At 36.3% G+C, this 20,307-nt stretch overlaps 1 protein-coding gene across 1 annotated transcript in view; it reads left to right on the forward strand.

Moving 5' to 3' along the window:
* Window positions 1-20,307, forward strand: part of Stxbp4 (syntaxin binding protein 4) — a 121,405-nt gene that overhangs the window by 23,606 nt on the left and 77,492 nt on the right. The window contains exons 7-10 of the mRNA XM_042672166.1: window positions 1,668-1,759; window positions 7,875-7,971; window positions 11,283-11,374; window positions 19,042-19,131. Of these exons, the coding sequence (XP_042528100.1) occupies window positions 1,668-1,759; window positions 7,875-7,971; window positions 11,283-11,374; window positions 19,042-19,131 (371 nt within the window). The remainder of the gene's footprint in view (window positions 1-1,667; window positions 1,760-7,874; window positions 7,972-11,282; window positions 11,375-19,041; window positions 19,132-20,307) is intronic.

Genomic DNA, 20,307 nt, shown 5'->3' on the forward strand with positions numbered 1-20,307 from the left:
TCATTACTAGGTTTCCTGGGGTTCACATATGGTTACTGAGCCCTAATTTTAGGTCAGGCTCCAAGCTGGAAGATAGGTCTCCTAAGTGGAAGTCAAAAAGATAAAAAAAATAAAGTTGACTTACCTGCTGCCTAGTCTTCCATATTGTTTCAATCCATGGTCATCTTCTATAGTTTTTATGTCACATTTCAGACATTGAACTGGCGTATAGAACTTGCCCTAAGGAAAATACTGCATGTTTGGTACTTTTTAAATCTCATTCATGGTCAGAAATTCTTGATGACAAAGGAGACTCTCCTGCTTTTATCAGAATTGTTAAAAATCTATTTCACTAAAGTCAGTCTTTCTCAAGGTTTAATTCCATTTGGTGCTAAAAGTCAGTAACCATTTTTTTTTATAATCTTGACACCTATAAGCTATATTAAAGATTTTACATAGAATGTTGAGGATGTGTTAAAGGTTTAGAGGAAGACTATTTATTTTCATGTGCACTTCTTATGTTCTTAAGAAAGAGAATGCAAATCATTTTGTACTTAGAGACAGATGCTCTGAGAAATTAAAAAAAAATTAAAACACTGCATAAAGATGTGACATTTTAAAATTTTTTTCTCTTCCTCTTGTTCCTATGTAGAACTAGTAAAATACCATTTAAAAGCGTTTTTAGAAAAGTGACAATTTAGATAGTATGGATTGACATAAATTATAGAAACTTGTTTTAAAAACTTGGCATATTAAAACACATAGTTTTTCAAGGTCTCACTTATGGCACTGGATTTCTTATTCCTACAATCAGGACGAAGCCATATCTGTATCATCAGAGCTTCTTAAAAAAGTCTAGGGGGATAGGTGTGGGGTATATTATGTTCAGCTCTTAAAAGTCCATTTATACTAGTTGCAGTATATACCTTCTGGGAAATAAGACAGGGTTTTTAGCTCAAAAAGTTCTGCCTGTGTCATATTTCTGTACAAACTTGTAATGATTAGCATTTATGAGCTTTTCTAGAGTGCTTTCAGAATTCACATAAGGAAGCTACTTGTTTTCCATTCAAATGAATACCATTATCTTTTGGAATCTTGAATATGATTTTCCTCTTTTTTGTAACAACAATAAAAAAAACCCTTTATCTTACAGTTAGTAAGACATTGTACTGGTTGTATGTCTGTTTGTCTTTTAAGTTGCCATTCCCATGGAACTTCATTTTGAATAATAGCAAATAATTGTCTACCCTCCCCTCCCTCCATTGTCAGCAGCAGAGTGCCTCTTACTCATCCTGCTTGCTCAGCTTTACTTGCTGAGTTGGTACTCTTACCATTGGGCCGTACCTCCAACACTGTTTTTGACCGGATGTTTCAGAATGAAGTCATATAGACTTCTGCTTTCAAAATTGGATTCTTCTCATCTTAACTTCCTGAGTAGCTAATATTATAGGCATGATCTACTAGTTCCCAACTGCTAGTTTTATACCTTTTAGGACTCAAACAAAGCTAATTGATAGGATGCATTTTAGACTTCACAGAAGAAAAAAAAATCAGAAAAACAAAAGTGAAACTTGCCAACTGATTAAACAGAATTATTTTTGAACAGCAGGAACCAAGAACACATCCTGTCAAATAAAAAGTTCTGTCCAATTAGGTTTCCAATTAATATGCACCCTGTTGTTTCTTAGATACTGTTCCTGCCTGTGCTGAAAATGATGGACCACAAGGAAAGATTTCCCTAAATCCCTCTCTTCGCTTTAAGACAGAGAAACTGGAAATGGTAAATCCCTTAAATTTTCATTTTTTAAAATAGGACACCAACAGAGAAGAAGTATTCTCATTCTTGAAGAGGTTCAACTACTAGAGCCACTGATTTCTTGAAGTTCATTATTTGCAATTAAATAACTAAATGAATGACAACTTGGCTTTAAATTACTTAATAATTAACTTTGGATACTCGTGGTAGTTCACTAGTACAAAACAAAAATAACACTTCTTGTAATTACATTGATATACAAGTTAATCAGTTTCTTTCTCTTTGGCATGGAGAAAAATATGATGGTTTACAACTGAGAAGCCATGAAGACATGAAGTAAGTGATATAGAAGTGTAATAGGATTTATATGTAACAGTTCTACAATGGAGGGTGTCCATTATTCAGTTTTTTAAGAAGAGCTAATCAGGGAATCAATTATAAGTTATAGTCTACCGTAAAATGAAATGCCATTTGCAGTCAAAATAAGTGAACTACCTTTGCAGATCATATTGAGCAGTTGTGAAATCATCATTTTTTATAAATCCTAAAGTGCAAAATCATCCGATGCCCACTAAATTTTAAAAGATTATAGCATAGTACTAAGACGCTGGAAAATATTCCTGAGGAGAATAAAACATTCAGATTTTCTACCTGTAGAAGAAATTTTAGGATGATTAAAAAAAAAAAAACTTGAAAACTACTTACCAGCTTTCCAGTGAGCTGGGAAGGAAAGTGTGCTATACTGCTTTTTATGTGTAATATGAATTGTAATGCTGACAGTTCAAAACTTTTACCTTCCTGTGTTTTTTTGTGAATGCTATTTCGGGAAGAATATGAAATTTCCTACCTAGAATGAGTATCCACTGTGCTTATTCTCATGTCATTACCTTTGTGTGGTGCTGTAATAGTAACTTCCTCATTGTCAAGTTAAACCCCTTCTCCAAATGCTAACTGAAGTTCATCTAGCTCATTCAGACCTGACTTCCTAAAATAGATGAGGAAGATATTGCCTTAATAATTGTGTATATCTGTAATACTAACAATCACTTTGTACTGCCTCATAATCTTTTGTTTCCTCTGTGTGTGTGTGTGTGTGTGTGTGTGTGTGTGTGTGTGTGTGTGTGTGTGTGTGTGTGTGTGTGTGTGTGTGTGTGTGTGTGTGTGTGTGTGTGTGTGTGTGTGTGTGTGTGTGTGTACCTACGTGTATTCTTATTAGGACTTGAGCTCAGAGCCTGATATTATTGCTTAGCTTTTTTTCTCAAGACTTGGCATTCTTCTCCACTTTTGGCTTTTCAGTGGTTAATTGGAGGAATTTATAGCCTCTCAGGTGTGTCTACCATGTCTGGCTTCTAACCGCAATCCTCAGATCTCAACCTCCTGAGCAGCTATGATTTATAGACATTAGCCACCATCACCCGTCTTCTGTGACTCCATCTCCTTTTTAATCAATAAGACTATGTGCTTCTTTACCTTTTATTACCTACACCATTTATACATCTCACTTTGCAAAGAAGGAAAGGAAAGATCTCTCTTCTTGTCCATTCCTAGGTTCATGGCAGAAGTAACTACAACAGAAGACAAGATAAACAAGAGAGAATCACACAAACTAATTTACAAACTAATTGTACATAGAGGAACCTTTGGAAATGAAACCAAAGAAACAGAAAAATATGTATTTTTAAGCGTAGGTTCAGAATGAAGAAGGGATAGTCTTAGAAAACTAGATGTAGGAGTATAACATAATAGTACTGGTTCAGATTCTTCTCTGTGTCCCTGTATTTTCAAAGATAAAGTATGTACATAATATAAATGACTGTAATGTGCTTTTAAAAAGTTCACTTAAAACACTGTACTATTGTAAAATTTTAAAAGCAGAAATAGGTCTAAAATGTATAGAATAAAATCTATGATGATTTCATTTACTGATAATTTTTAAACAGAACATTATATGTAATAAAACTTAATTTGTGCAAAAAATACATATTTTATATAAATTTATATATAGGCACCATATTCAGAGTACAACTCTGGAAAGTGACGCACCAAGTTGTCACTTGTGTTTGTCCCTGGAGCTGTGGTTCTCAAGGGCAGAATTGCAGCTTTTTCTCCTCAGGGGACATTTGGCAATGTCTGGAAACAGACTTGTCTGTCAATATTGGAAGGCTGCCTCCACATTAGTAATCAGCTGAAAACTCTTTGTATGAAAATTTAAAACATTTCTAAATAATTTATGAGTCAAAAATATGGATAATGAACATGTAAGAGATGTTTAATCTCACTTGTAATTAGGGGAATTTAAATTAACAATACATATCATATCCAACATATTGACAAAAATGATAATGTGAAACAGCAATTGCTGTTAAGAAAGTTAAAAAAGTAGTATTGCTATACTGGTTGCTTCAGCCAGTTTAAAAATAATACCTAATGCTGGGTGCTGCTGTCTCATGCCTGTAATCCTAGCTACTTAAGAAGCTGAGTTCTGAGGATCATAGATCAAAGCTATCCTGTGACTCTTATCTCCAATTAATCAAAAAATCCAGAAGTGAAAGTATATCTCAGTGCTAGAACACCAGCCTTGAGTGAAAAACCAAGCAAGATCATGAGGTGCTGAGTTCAAGCCCACAGACACACAACAAACAATATTTAATAGAATTAGCAATGTGTATTCCATGTAACTTAACACACTCTGGTGGAACAAAAGACTGAGACACTTCTCACATGCTTAAAAGGAGACCTTTATCTGCTTTGTAATAACATTGATTGAAATAATTTTAAAAGCCAATTAATGAGAGAATTGATCCTAAGAACCATATTCTAGTCATACAATGAAATGCCATTTGCAAAAAATTAAAATAAACGGACTACTTTTGTAGCTGATATCGAGCAATTGTGAAATCATAAATTTGAAATAAAACAAAAGTAATTGGTCAAGGTATCCTTTTGGATATTTACTCTTCATGTAAAACTCTAAAATTATTACTGTAAAGGTGATGGACAGCAGGGTCATAGTTACAAATGTCAGGTAATAAGTACATTTCTTTTTTAACAGTGTAACCTCTTCCCTGGTTTTCTCCTAGTTTTTCCCCTTCCAACCCCACCCATGAGTTATAGTTCATTGTCAACATTTGTCTAGTGAGTATCACTACTGCATTTGTTCACCCTTTGTCCCACCATATTTATGCTCCCTCTTACTCTCCTCAAAACAGAATAACTTAGAACCTCTTCTTTCCATTTCTGGAGTTTATTTCAATAGGCATCATTTTATATGATCATATGGACATAGCTATTTAGCCTTTGTGATCCTCTCAAGAATATCCTTGTTGGACCTCACTGTGTGAATGTCTAAAGTCTGATATAATTTATCATGTCCAGGTGTATTTTTTTGTCCTTTACCATCCAGTGTGCTTACTCATAGATTTATAGGCACTTTCTAGTACAACAAATGAGGAAAACTATACAACCTATGTTTCTTTGGGTCTAACTTACTTTGCTTAAGATAATTTTTTTCCAAATCTTTCCATTTCCTTACAAATGGTATTCTTTCTGATAGAAGCATAGAATTCCATTGTGAATATATACAACATTTTCTTAATTACATTCGTCTTCTGAGCGGCATCCAGGTTGATTCCATATCTTGGCTATGGTGAATAATGTTGCAATGACATGTAAAAATTTTAAATGCAGCTGGGCACTGGTGGCTTGTTCCTATAAGCCTAGCTATTCTGGAGGCTGAGCTCTGGAGATTGCAGTTCAAAGCCAGCCTGGACAGGAAATTCTGTGAGACTTTTTAACTAACCGCCAGAAAACCAGGAGTAGAGCTGTGCCTCAAAGTGGTAGAGCACCTACCTTAAGCAAAAAGAACTCAGATACAGCACCCAGGCCCTGAGTTCAAGCCATGTGACTGACAATAATAATAATAAATTAAAATACATAAAATTAGAGTACATATTGTTTTGGAAATATCTGACAATATAATAAGTAATATTGAAATATGGACAGGAAAGATTACTAACCTTAGGAGAGCAGTTACTGCTGCAGAACAATAAAGCTTTCAATTAAATCTGACTATATATACATTTTTATATATTATTTATAATATATATTTATATATATATATAAACTTTAAGCAAGTACCAATGAGTATTTGATGATAAGCTATATTCTCTATTTTATTGTAATATTGGTAACATTTTGTAGCTGAAGAGAGTAAAGTAACACTCAAAAGCTAAAAATCTTCATTCCACATTAAACAAGCAGGTAGATGATGCTAGCAATCTTAAGACACTGTTGAAAGAATGTACCTGCTATTCTCCCTTTCCGTCTCTGTCTTAACTGTGCAAACTGCATGCCTGTTGGTTTTAGTTGTGTTAAATTACATCTGTACTCATTGTATTTATGTACATGTTGTCCTCACCCTGCAGATCATCAGCCTTTTGAAGGTCAGAACTATACCATTTGTCTTTACCCTCTATGTGGTTTTGTGCCTATAGATAGTAAGCACCAAATAAATATTTGGTGAGTGAAATGACACGCTTGAAAGTATTTCAAAGGTTAATTACAAAGAATAACCTGTGACTACCTTTTAGTTTCAATGTGATTGGCCCTGTATATTCCTGTCAAAATCTACCATGTCATCTAGTCAGTCCCTATGCCTTAGTTAAGATTAGTTTTGCTATATATAACTGGAGAACCTTAAATAACAGTGGTTTCCATTAAAAACTTCTACATATAAAGAAGCAAGGAAGAAAATAGTTCAGAGATGACAATGGATGCTGTACAGTTTCAGGGACTCACGTATTTTAGTCTTGAAGAGAAAGATGGTGTCTATTCCACCATGTTTATTGGGATGTCTTGTGGTCAAGGTGACTGGTCACATTCCAGCAGTAGTTTCTTGCTTCTTTTGCTATGCTTCCCCTTTATGAAGGCTTGAAGAGAGAAGAAAAAAAGAGACAGAAAGTGTGTATCTCTACATCTGACAGGAGATTTCCTGGAAATCTTCCTCAGTTCTTCATTTTTTTAAAAAAATTTAATTTAATTTACTTTTTTTTTTTTTTTTTGGTGCTAGTCCTGGGGTTTGAACTCAGGTCATAGGTACTATCTCTGAAATTTTTTTTTTTTTTTTGGTCGTGGGGCTTGAACTCTGAGCCTGAGTGCTGTCCCTCAGCTCTTCAGCTCAAGGCGAGCGCTCTACCAATTGAGCTACAGCGCCACTTCCTCTCTGAAATTTTTTGATCAAAGCTAGTGCCCTACTACTTGAGCCACAGGTCCACTTCCAGCTTTTTGGATGTTAACTGAAGATAAGAGTCTCACACTTTTATTCCTGGGCTGGCTTTGAACCATGATCCTCAGATCTCAGCCTCCTGAGTATCTAAGATTATAAATGTGAGCCACAGGCACCCAGCTCCAGTCCTTCTGGTAGTTCATTGGCTAGGACATAACCCTATGACCTCATGGAGCTGCAAAAGGGATTTATTAGGTATTTTAGCTGGCAGTGTTCCTACCTAAAAATTATTCTTGGTTCTTTTGCTAAAGAACAAAGATATGAAGAACAGTGGAGGATAAGTAGTAGACTCTGAATTTTTATTCATGAAAGAGGAATAAATGGAGAAAGTACCTATGAGAGAAGAGCATGATAGAAGTGAATGCCAAATTGAGCTTATTTTCATTACTGCTTATGTGAACCCACACCATAAAAAGGCAAAAATTACAATATTTTCTACTTAACCCATTTCCTGGCAACTTCAGTTTTGCTCTCAAAAATAAGATGACAACCAAATAATCTCAAGTTTTTTGAGTGTTAATTGACGTAATAGGATTCTTTTACTATTTTTCTTCTGCCAAATCATATAAGCTAAGAAATAGTTTGATATCTATTTCTTGGGCTCTGTTTATAAATGTACAATGAGCAAAAGTACTCACCTTGGTGGGAGGGAGGGAAATGAAATGGTGGCAGAATAAGGAAAGATATCTTTTATAGGCTATTAATCTTTAAGTAGCCCACTTTCTCTGGGTATCTGCTTCTTTCTGGTCCGTGATACTGACTTTTTTCCCACTGCATTGTAAAATCATGTTAGAATGAAAAGTTTTACTCTTTGGAGATTTGGAAATTGTTTTACATAAGTCCTTTTTCTACCAGGCTTTAAATTATCTTGGAATTCAACCCACAGAGAAACAACAACAAGCCTTAAGACAAAGAATACCAGGAGACTCAAATGGGACAGTGTCTTTTGGAGGTAATATTAAGTTATCATGTTGTATTCATACAAAAGGTGGGGGGAGAGTTACTGAGACACATTTTCATTAAGAGTACATATCCTACACTGGTGGTTTACACCCTAAACTACTCAGGAGGCTGAAATCTGAGGATCATAGTTCAAAACAAGTCCAGGAGGAAAGTACATGAAACTCATCTCCAATTAAGTACCAGAAAAGCCAGAAATGGAGCTGTAGCTTAAGTTGCTAGATCATTAGCCTTGAGTACAAATGCTCAGGGTTGATGCTCAGGCCCTGAGTTCAAGCCCCAGGACCAGGCCCCACCTCCCCCCCGCCGCAAAAAAAAAAAAAAAAAAAAAAAGAATAGTACATAGAGTATATATCCTTGCTGGGTGCTGGTGGCTCATGTCTGTAAAGTCTAGCTAGTTAGGAGACTGAGATCTGAGGATCATAGTTCAAAGCCAGCTCAGGCAGAAAAGTCTGTGAGATTCTTATTTGCAATTAATGACCAGAAAATCAGAAGTGAAGCTGTGGCTCAAGTGGTAGAACACTGGCCTTGAGCAAAAAAGTTCAGGGACACTGCTGAGGCCCTGAGTTCAAGTCCCATTATCCAGCACAAACAACCAAAAAAAAGAGGGAGAGAGAATGGAGTACAGTACTGTTGACCATGCCTGTAATCTAGCCTCTCCAGAGGCTAAGAAAGTCCCTGAGACTCTTATCCCCAATTAACCAGCGAAAGCTGGAAGTGGAGCTTTGGTTCAAGTGGCAATGCATTGTCCTCGAGCCAGAAAGGTACAGAATAGTACCCAAAGCCCTCAGTCCCAATTACTGGCATTAAAAAAAAAAGTATATCCTTTTGCGGAGAGATTGAAACCTAAAACCACATGTGCTATATGTTTCTTTAGTGCTCAGAAACCTCAACTAGAATTACTGGCCTGCCTGGGTCAGCAAAAAGGAGAACTTTACTAGAACCTTTGAGCTATAAAATATCAATATTAGTAATATATACTTTTATTTATTGTAAAGAAACAGTAGTAGTGAAAGAAACAATAGAAAATATAGAAGTCCTAGATTACTTTTTCTCTGTTCAGCTTTTTCTCATGGTATAAAGGTTTTTATGGTGTGATTTAATTATCCTTACTGGAGATAACATAACTGACAAACTAATATTTACACTTTTTATGACTGACAATTTTGATTTCTCAGTAGCTGATAATACATGTCTATATTTATTATTTAGAATTTTGATATGTACAGTTTTTTTGATTGATATTTATATATCTATTTGTTCTGTTACCAAAAATGTTTTGGATGCAACCATTTTTTTTATTACAGCATTAAGCATTTTAACATAGATGCTTTATTGTATCATAGTAAAAAAATCTGTAGGGCTGGGAAGATGGCTCAGTGGTAGAGTGCTTGCCTTGCATGCCTGAGGCCCTGGGTTCGATTCCTTAGCACCACATAGCAAAAAGAAAAAAAGCCGGAGGTGGCGCTGTGGCTCAAGTGGTAGAGTGCTAGCCTTGAGCCGAAGAGCTGAGGGACAGCGCCCAGGCCCAGAGTTCAGGCCCCACTACCGGACCCCCCCCCCAAAAAAAATCTGTATTACTTTTTTCAAAAAAGAAAAACACTCACCTTTTAGTTTCAAAGCTATTGCGGAAAAAGTTAATTTGGTCTACTATTTAGAAATAATCCTAAATTAATAAGAACAAGAAACAGAATCATGTGGTCTAGCCAAAGCCAAAGGACAGATGGTTGATGGGAATGAGAAAAGTATAGAAAATAAAGGAGTGAGTAGAGGCAGGAAAAGCCAAATAAATGTCTGTAGATGAAAGAAATTACAATGGAACTCGAAAGTATCAACATCGGGGCTGGGAAGGTGGCTCAGTGGTAGAGTCCTTGCCTTGCATGCATGAGGCCCTGGGTTGGATTCCTCAGCACCACATAAGCAGAGAAAGCTCGAAGTGGCGCTGTGGCTCAAGTGGTAGAGCACTAGCCTTGAGCTGAAGAGCTGAGGGACAGTGCCCAGGCCCAGAGTTCAGGCACCATAAGTGGCAAACCCCCCCCCCCCCAAAAAAAAAAAAAAAAAAAAAAGAAAGTATCAACAAACTAAACACTGGATTTATGCAGGACATTTAAATCAAGATTGTTAGAGAAGCCTGAGGTGAATCATACATGCTGTTCTCAGTCGCTTTTCTAACTGTCTCACACCTATCACACTCTTACTCCTCCAGGGGAAAAGAAGTAGATTTCCTTGAGAAAATTAAATGTATTTCCTTGAGAAATTAAACCTGTCGTTGCCAGTTACAGAGAATTTGGGGGAGTAAATGGTGAATCATGACTCATAACACACACCAAATTTTCTCAGCGAAATTTGTAGCCATGGATTCCTGCTGAAGAAGCTAAACAGAAATGTCTGCTGACTACCTAGTTGCCCCATAGTGAAAGCTGCCCTTGACAAGTTACACACACAGAATTTTCAAGAAACTTTTTTAGTGCCCAATGGTTAAATATAAAGTTATAGACAAGGGGTTACCAGACATTTAGAGAGAGCTCCAAAGTAAGGGTTAAGGGAGATGATAAACAGTAGAGGAGGACTTCTAATAAGCCAATGAACTGTAATTGTCATCTTTACAAAGACAAAGGAAGCTAAAGCATCCATGAAATGAAGATAAGATGTAAAAAATACTAACAATTAAGGAACAGGGATCCTTGTAAATTGAAAATAGCATAGCCAAAATAAAATGAATGAGTTCAGTAGATTGCTCTCCTATCTGAAGAAAGTTATGGACTTTGCTGCTACTTAATTACCAAGAGGTCCTGGTACCAACTGATACATATGCAAATTGGAAAGGGTAAGGGGACTTCCCACAGGGATTGTTAAGATGGAATTGCTAAATACTATGCCTGGCATACAGAAGTTGTTAAATAACCATTGGCTACTGCTGTTTCTAAATCTCAGTTTTTCCTGCTGGAAAAGTTATAAGCCATAATTCAGTCCTATGTTTCAAAGAAAGTTTTGCTCATAATACCTTTGTCATACTTCAAGTCTTGTTGGAGAATCAGATGTCTGTGATATATTTGCTTTGCTGTCTTAACTCGGTAACGAAGCAAGGTTAAACAAAACAGTAAGTTTGCTTATCTCTTCTTATCTGAACTTACAGTTAACCTGCCCCTTCAGTCCATATTCCATTAAAATTCAGTAATGGACTATGTAAGTTAAATTGAAGCAGTAGTTATAATACATAGTTTTTGATTTCATATGGAGAAAGGTAACATTTGCTGAGATGAGATTACACTATCTCTTCTTACTCACGTGTATTTGCTTTAGATTTTGTCCAGGTTGCCAGAGATTTGTTTTGCTTGCAGTTGGATGAAGTAAATGTTGGTACACATGAAATTTCTAACCTCATAGACTCACAGGTAGAGTATGTGTTGATTGTTCTCTCCAATGTAGAAGGGCCTTGATGGAATATAAGCCATGAGTCTTGAATGGATGGGTTGTGTGGCCTTCTCTTCATTTTTCTCTGGTTGATTTTTTGGCAATTATACAAATTAGATGATAGATAGATAGATAGACAGATAGATATCAATAGATAGATATTCCTTGAAAAAATAAAAAGAAATACAGACATATTTAAAATTAACAGTAAATATGTGTACAACTTTTCTCAGTCTTTCTGGTCTCACCCATTCCCCAGATCACAGATAGTGACTGTTAGCTACCTAAAATAACATACAGTATAACCAGGTAGCTAAACAGGTATAAGTATGGTGTGTGAGCCCATTTTAACCTATGTTGATTCACTGTCGTAAATGCAAACTGAACGTTGTCTACCCCGTGACCTATGAAATCTTTCTTTACTATCCTCATGAAACATAACTTCCATATGTGACAAGGATCCTAGGTGCGCTCCCACACCTAATGTTCCTTTATAAATAATGGACAGTCTTCTGCTTCTAGAAATCAGGGTATTGCTCTTCAGCCTTCTAAAATCATAGTTTTATCTGTTTCTATACTGTGTTGAAGTGCAATCGTGAAGCTTTTTAACTTCCTAAGTAGTTCAGTCAATATGACAATTGATATGAATATTATCAGATTTTTAGTTCTTCTCACTAGGGAATTTGGAATTGTTAAATTTTTTTAATTTTTATTTATTTTTTATTGTGAAAATACTGTACAGAGGGGTTACAATTACATGGGCAAGACAATGAGTACATTTCTTATCAAGCATTGTAGCCTCCTCCTTTGTTTCCCCTTCCCATCCCTTCCCAGCCTCCCCTCGCCCTCCCACCCAATCCTCCCCCCACACACACACACACCAAAGTTGTTAATTATTTTTTATTTTTATTTTTTGTCATTCGTGGGGCTTGAACTCTGGGCCTGGGCACTGTCCCTCAGCTTTGTAGCTCAAAGACAGCACTTTGCCACTTGAGCCACTTCTGGTTTTCTAGTGGTTAATTGTAGATAAGAGTCTCACGGATTCTCCTGCCTGGCCTGGCTTTGACCTGTGATCCTCAGATCTCAGCCTGCTGAGTAGCTAAGATTACAGACATAAGCCACCGATGCCCAGCCGGAATTGTTAATTTTTAAGGGAGACTTAACCCAGATATGTTAGCTATAACTTACATATTTAATTAATTTAGGATTTGGTTTAATTTATAGATATGTGACCATGTTATTATTCTACTATCATTTAACAGTCTTTCCTTCTGTACTTTTGCCATTGATGCAAATCTTAATAAATATCTCATTAGATACAATTCTTTTCCTAGAGCTAATATTCTGTTCTATTGATTGAGTTCTCTCTACCAGTACACTCTTACTATAGCTTTATTATACTAGGTTTATTATCTGATAAGTTAGACCATTTTTTTTAAGTTTTTTTTTCATTTAATTTTTTCTTTTTACTTCATGATTCTTATCTTGGACATGATCTTTAAAATATTTTTGCTGTGATAGCAATTCATAGGTCTTGTTTAATGCCACAGCCTTGCTCAGTTTGTTTGCTTGGCCGTTTGTTGTTCTACACCTTGAGCCACTCCTCCAACCTGGACTGGTTTCAAACTATGACTCAGATCTCACCCTCTTGAGTGGCTAGGCTTAGAGTCACAAGCCATCAACTCCTAACATATTTAATATAATTTAGTTTTAGAAATAGTATATGAATACATGATTAATTTTGGACAAAATATAATTCTTTCATTTAGAAAATAATGCATATCACTGTGTATGTGTATGTGTGTGAGAGAGAGAGACAGAGAGAGGGAGGGGGGACAGCGAGAGAAAGAGAGAGTGAGAGAGAATACTGGGACTTGAATCCAGGGCCTGGGTGCTGTCCCTGAGCTTTTTTGCTCAAGGTTAGCAATCTTTCACTTCTGGCTCTTGGTGGTTAATTGGAGATAAGAATCTCACTGAACTTTCCTGCCTGGGCTGGCTTTGAATTATGATCCTCAGATATCAGCCTCCTGATAGCTGGAATTAGGAATGAGCCCATCAGTACCAATTTGCATGTCACTTTAAAATATTTTCTTTTCCTTTTTTAGTTAGTAAGCAATTTCTTTTATTGGTAAACATATTGCCCATAACAATCACCCATTAGCTAATTGTTCAGTACTAACTGTTGATGGCAAAGTGTTTTTTTTTTGTTTTGTTTTTTTTTTATTGCCAGACACTCTTCAAAGCTGTCATGCCCAGTTTTAATAAGGAAAGGCAGAGGTGGCTTACAATGTGTCAGTGAAGTTAGAAACTGTATGTGGAGGCAGGGTTGTTTTTTTTTTTAGAAGTTGCAAAGAGATACTTATGCTCTGAATTAGTAATTAATTTCCTTTTACCAACATGATTTTAGGGCAGATAAGCATGTGTTTAATTGGTGATCATTTGATAACAAAAGCTTAGGGCTAATGGCAATTGTGTAAGAGGTTCTGCATGCTAGTAGTTTCCGGCTGTAACCTCAAATCAAAATGATGTACAATACTCATCAAAATTCATTTGGCACATTCTACTTATCACCACACAGAAGATAACATCGCAGGTACTGTTATTATTCATCTATCTATCCACAATAAGAATGTGTTTTTTTCAACCACACTCACACAGATAACCAAAACAAAATGCTCTCAAAGCATCATGTACCTTTTCTACACTCACTGAGTTATTATTTAATAATACTCAACTCTATTTTTTTATTGACTCTTCAAAATCATTAGTGGAGAATGTAACACATTTTGAAAAACAATATTGAAATCACTGCTTCCCAACTATCTTTGCAAAGACAACTGATCATTTTGTAGCACGATTCCCAACTTTTCTCAGTTAAAAAGCAATATAGTGTACTCAGCTGTCTCAGCTGATCTGTGGTTGAGGAGGCTGAGAGTCTGTGAGGGTGGGGAAATTCCATCAGGGCTGTCCCTTTAACCATCTTAGTTTCACAAAAACAGGGGCAAGTTCGTAGTCATTTTGTTACCAAATGCCTTTTTTCTCATATATTAATTTTTTTACTAATATAGCATGTCGTGTGTATGTGTGTGTGTGTGTGTGTGTGGATTCTGGCTTGACCTCAGGGCTTCACATTCTTACTTGGCTTGTTCTCTCAAGGCTGATGCTATACTACTTGAGCCACATGTCTACTTCCAGATATTTGCTGGTTACTTGGAAAGAAGAATCTTGCAGACTTTTCTGCTCAGTCTGGCTTTGAACCATGATTCTCAGAACTCAGGCACCTGAATAGCTAAGATTACAGTCTTGAGCCACCAGCATCTGGCCTAGTTTGTCCTCTTCTTAATTAATTTTTTAAGAATACTCTCAGCGAAATGCAATGTACATGCTCGATGACTTTAGGTGTGCAAGTTGATGACTTTCTATTATATACCTCAGGTGGAATCATCATTTGAAGTCTCTTTCCCATTAGCCTCCCCACCAACTGCCCATTCCCACTCCCTACTAGAACTACAAATTAGATTTAGAACAGTATAAATTACTTTTACCTGTTCTTGAACTTCACAATAAATAGAATCATAAGAGGAGGTACTCTTTTGTACTAGCTTCTTTTCTCATCATTTTGTCTGACTCATGAGAGTTTTTGAGATGTTATCTTTTAAGTAGGAATTGCTGAGTCAGCATAAGGCAGTCCTACTTTTATTTGACAAAGAACTTTTGGGTTTGGGAGAATATGGCATTTAGAACCAAAAATATAGTTATCTTGCTGTGATTCTAATCATCATTGCTATATTAAAAAATTCACACAGCGCCACACCTGCTGTTGGCACAAGGTTAAACAAAGAGGACACGAGGCTGGAGCCTGCATCCAGCACTACTCCAAACTTAGCAACTGCGAGCTGTACTCCCATCACAATGTGATAGTTTTATCCAACTGGTCAAGGTTTGAGAATGGATCATCTTGAGAATACAGCAAGAAGACTAAATTTCCTAAAGTAGACTTCATAATCTCTGTTCTTATTCAATTAATAAGCAGATGAAACAGAGGAGAAGAAGAATAAGATCGAAGTAAACTGCATGTGATCAAAATTGAGTAATATGTACCTTTCCTGAGTGACAATATACATGGTATTTCTCGCAAGCTATATAGCAGGAAACTCTTATTAGCCTCTCCCTTAGGGACTTACCTAAAAGAGAAGAGGTATGTCTTCATCAACTATCCTATTCACGGTGTGGTGTTAGATTTCATGGCATGTTATATTAAGAAAGTTGAAACATGCCCAATATAAGTATACTGAAAAGTCATGTACCCAAATAAGTACCTTAAAAAAGGGTACACTGTATGTTAAAGCAGTAATAGTAACAAAGCTTAGAAGAATCAGTTGGCATTTGGACTAATTTTAAAAGACAAGTCGTATTCTCACCAGAGATGAGCAAGGAGTAATAAGAGAGTAGAATGAGCTGATAAAAATAGATGTGATTGTAAGCAAGGAGTACTCTAATTTTTTAATGGATAATTCTTTAGGCCTTAAAGGGTAAATAGTGCATGTAAAGTTTTGCAATTTACTCGTTAGTCGGAATTCATTAAAGAGAATCATGCCATCACCAAAGTACAGTTTTAGAAAGGGCAACCATATGTGTTAAGTTATCTAGAAAGGAAATGAAACTAGTAGTAGTCTAACTGGGGTCTATGGAGAAACTGCAAATGTAGAATAGCAATAACTAAACTAAGTAGTGGTGAGAAGAATGGGAAAGAGTGATCAAGCTAATACTTGCTCTGTATAACCTCGATGAGGATGTCATCAGGAGGACTTTCTGACCAAGGGAGAAGAGTGAGGTAAAGATAGCCCCTAAAGTTTGATTAGAATGATGATGAATCTGATGCTATATTAATAGATATGGGAAATAAGAATAAAACCTTATTCAAGGCAAAGACTATAATAGGTAGTGCATTAGAAAGTGTGTGTGGGGGGGGGTGTAAATGCTGATGGAAATAAGTAACCAAAGGCCAGGGAACCAAATGCCAGAAAAGGGATTGGGAATATTTTGGAGAGTGATAATTGAAGCATGACAGTAAATGTGATCGCTCAGTTTGTAGGGAAAGGGGGAAAGGGACAAACGTTGGGGAACCACCCACTCTCTGTCCCATTTAAGCAGCAGAAATAAAAATAAGTCATTGAAAGCAGCCTACATATTCAGAAGGGTAGATGAGATAGGAGGATATCACAACCTAGAAAAGAAAGTGTCAAGTAAAAAGGCCTGAGTGATCTTATACATAAAAGAGATGTTAAAGTCGTTGGGGGCATTTACTTTGTCGAAAAGCAGTTTTAATTATCAAATTGCATATACTGTCTCAGAAATGTGGATTTAAAAGGAAAAAAGAGTGTGAAATTCCCAAAGAAGCAAATGGAATGAACAGTAGAAAAGGAAGAAGAAAGGGGGAGGGTTGCACAGAAATTTTTAGGTGAAAAGAATCAACACAGTCATACAAAATTTTATAAGGGAAGACAATCATTGAATGTGTTTATAATGGAAAGGCTTATCAATAAAATTAGACTCACCAAAGAGATGGATGGAAAAGGGGCTATCCAGAATTGATAGAAATAAAAATAAATAACTAAAATTATACTGGTAGAGCAACATGAAAGGGAGGGGAAAGTTTAGATATAGCACAAATCCAATGACTCCCTGTGTCTCTTGCTGTTTCTAAACGAAATTGTAGAAAGCAAAGGGATATTCCTTTCAGTGTTACAATGATTCAAGCCCCTTAGGATCCTAAAGGATATGGTAACAGCCACACTGGAAAGGAAGATGGAAACTTAGGGAAAGGAAGGTCTGGTTGGAAGTCAGTTTGAAAATAAGCATTTGCCTAGAATCATTGGTATTGTGTAGCAACTGTATTTTTAATTTGCTGTGTGCATACTTGAAATATATTTGAATAAAATTTTATTTTATAAAGTCTTGCACAGAGGAGCATGCAAGAAATTAACATCCACTATCCAGTTCTCTAGTTATAATGTTTTGTTGAGTTGTCAGTAATATCAATGGAATTACAAACTTTCTAAAGTCTTAGTTTATCCTTTGGCTGTTCAATCTGTTATTTTGCCACTTTAAATGGCTTCCTTATATGTGGTTTACCTCCAGCATATTAAACTCCGAAGTTTATGATCACATTCTTACATTTTTTTTGTTTTTTTGTTTTTGGTCTGGTCGTGAGGCCTGAACTCGGCCTGGGCACTGATCCTCAGCTCTTCAGCTCGAGGCTAGTGCTCTACCCCTTGAGCCACAGCGCCACTTCCGGCTTTTTTCTTTTTGCTTATGTGGTGCTGCGGAATTGAACCCAGGGCCTCATGCATGCAAGGCAAGTGCTGTACCACTGAGCCACCTTTCCAGCCCCTATGATCACATTCTTAAAATCCCTGACTGTAACAATGAATTTCTACAACTTCATCATCTAAAATTTTATTTAAAATATTTTGTGGGTTATTTTTGTTGTTATAGTACTAGGGTTTTAACTCAAGATCTTACACTTACTAGCAATGCACTCTATACTTGAACCATACCCTTAGCACTTTTTGCTTTTATTTTATTTTATTTATTTTATTTTTTGGGCGGGGGGGACCATTCGTGGGGCCTGAACTCTGGGCCTGGGTGCTGTCCCTCAGCTCTTCAGCTCAAGGCTTTTTTGCTTTTATTTTTGAAGTAAGCACCTTTGCCTAGGCCGGCATTGGACTGTGATCTTCCTACCTCTACTTTCTGAATAGCTAAGACTACAGAAATGCACCATTATATCCACCTTGTTTAAACTTTTAAATCCTCTTACATCCATGAGATGAAAAAGTTAGAATAGTGACCAGAAATATGTCTCAAGTGATAGAGCACCAGTGGTGAACAAGCAAGTCAAACCTGTCTCATTTAAGAGAGAGAAACCTTGAGTGAAAGACCCTAGTTCAGGCACAAAAGAAAAAGAGTAGGTTTCTGTAAATGTTAAGTAGCAGTGTTCTTAAATTGTACTGTAAGTACAGTACCATGAACTAATGTAAGAAAAAAAAAGGGGGAGGGGAGGGGTGAGGAAGGAAAGAAGGGAGGGAAGAAAGAAGAGAGGAAGGAGGAAGGGAGGGACTGAGGGAGGAAAGAAGGGAGGGAGGGTCAGTAGGGTTGTACAAGATTATCAGTGTGGTCAAAGCACTGAGGAAACAGGCAAAGTTAAACTTGGAATTATACAATTATGCTTTCTTTTTGAAGAGTCACACACTCATTAGCATATCAAAACTATGAGAGATTATTCCTTTCTAAATCCAATAGCAGTACCAACATCACTACCATCCCCTTTTTATATGTTGATATCCCTGAAAGTCACTTTGGCATTTTGAACATAATCGTGGACATTTGGACCCATAGGAAAATTATATTGTTAAAGTAAGAATCACAAACACAGCAACAGAGCATCTGAATTCTGTTGTAACATCATAGATTAAGTTTAAAGGAATGATACTCCCCCATATTTCAGTATTTCCTTCATCAGGCTATGGTTAGATGGACTGCAAAAAAAAAGAAACTGGTTGATTCTTACAATTCAGAAGCATTAAAATGATTTTATGTTCTCATAATTAGCATCTAATGTATAACTTCTGTATTTTAATGTTGACAGCTTCTTCCCTGTGATCCTTTACAAGCAGATGAAATGGAAAGCCTTAAGCAGGAAAGAAATGCTGCCTTAGAAGAAGTAACTATGCTTAAGGTAACTTTGGCTCAGCCTTCTTATATTTTCTTTAGGAAAAAAACAACAACAACAACAACAAAGAAGTTAGAGAAGGAGGAGGAGCCAGACAAGGAGAGAGGGAAGGAGAGAAGGAAAAAAATCTTGTGTTGGATCTTAGTTTTATTTTTAGTGAAAAAAATGTTATTATCAAATAGAAACAATTTCATTGCCTCTAGAGAGTTAAATTTTTAGTTCATTGGTTCACCCTTTGTCCTTTTGGAAATGAACTTTACAACTTGGGGGACAGGGCGGGAGTTGGGCAGGAGGGAAAGTGGGAGAAAAACAAGGGAGTGGGTAACAATGTTTGACAAGAAAGGTACTCATTACCTTCCATACACAACTATCACCCCTCTGTACATCACCTTGACATTAAAATTTTTTTAATCTTAAAAAAAACCAAAAAGTTTAGTTCCTACTCTTATTTCAACTCTTCATGTCCATAAAGAAGTTAGTGTGAATGACCTTTGCTTCTGCCTGGTAGTATGTCTACTTGTTAGTCCTTTTTTTCCTTCTCATACCGGTGGCAGGAGCATGATTAGCCAAGGAACCAAGGAAGCAAGCTATGACAATTTGGTCCTCTGATATTCACTGGGGAATGTGTAAGGCCATGCTTTATGGGCTTCATTTTTTTCTTAATGCAGTTTGAAATTAAGGCAATGTTCTCTAGAGGAAGAACACAAACCCTCCCTTCCCATATGCTCTGTAGCTTTTTTCTTCTCTTTGTATACTGTCATTTTTGTTTTACTAAAATGTTAAATTTTGATTTTTACAGAAAGATACGATATTTTCCAAATATTTTCTTTTAAAAAGCAACACAACCACTTTATTTTACACTAATTTGCTGTAGGAATATACTATTTCTTCCCTCTCTTCCCCTTCCTCTTTATTTGTGCATTATCCAATTTCCTTTCAAAAGTCTGCCAGCTCACACTCCTTCCAAATGTATATGAGTATTTCATTGCTAAGGAAGATCTTATATATTCCTGTTTAAAACTGAAATTACTGTCTTTCTACTTGTAGTGCGGGAAGAGTTTAAATGGAAAATATATAGTGACTATTTTTTTTTAGAACATATTGGCAGCTGTTTCTTTATATTCTCTTAGAAAACTTCTCCAATGTCAGTTACTTTAGTATGATAGTTTGCTTGCTTGCTTG

This window comes from Dipodomys spectabilis, unplaced genomic scaffold (assembly GCF_019054845.1).
Source record: "Dipodomys spectabilis isolate Male_0828 unplaced genomic scaffold, ASM1905484v1 ptg000018l, whole genome shotgun sequence".
NCBI lineage: Eukaryota > Metazoa > Chordata > Mammalia > Rodentia > Heteromyidae > Dipodomys > Dipodomys spectabilis.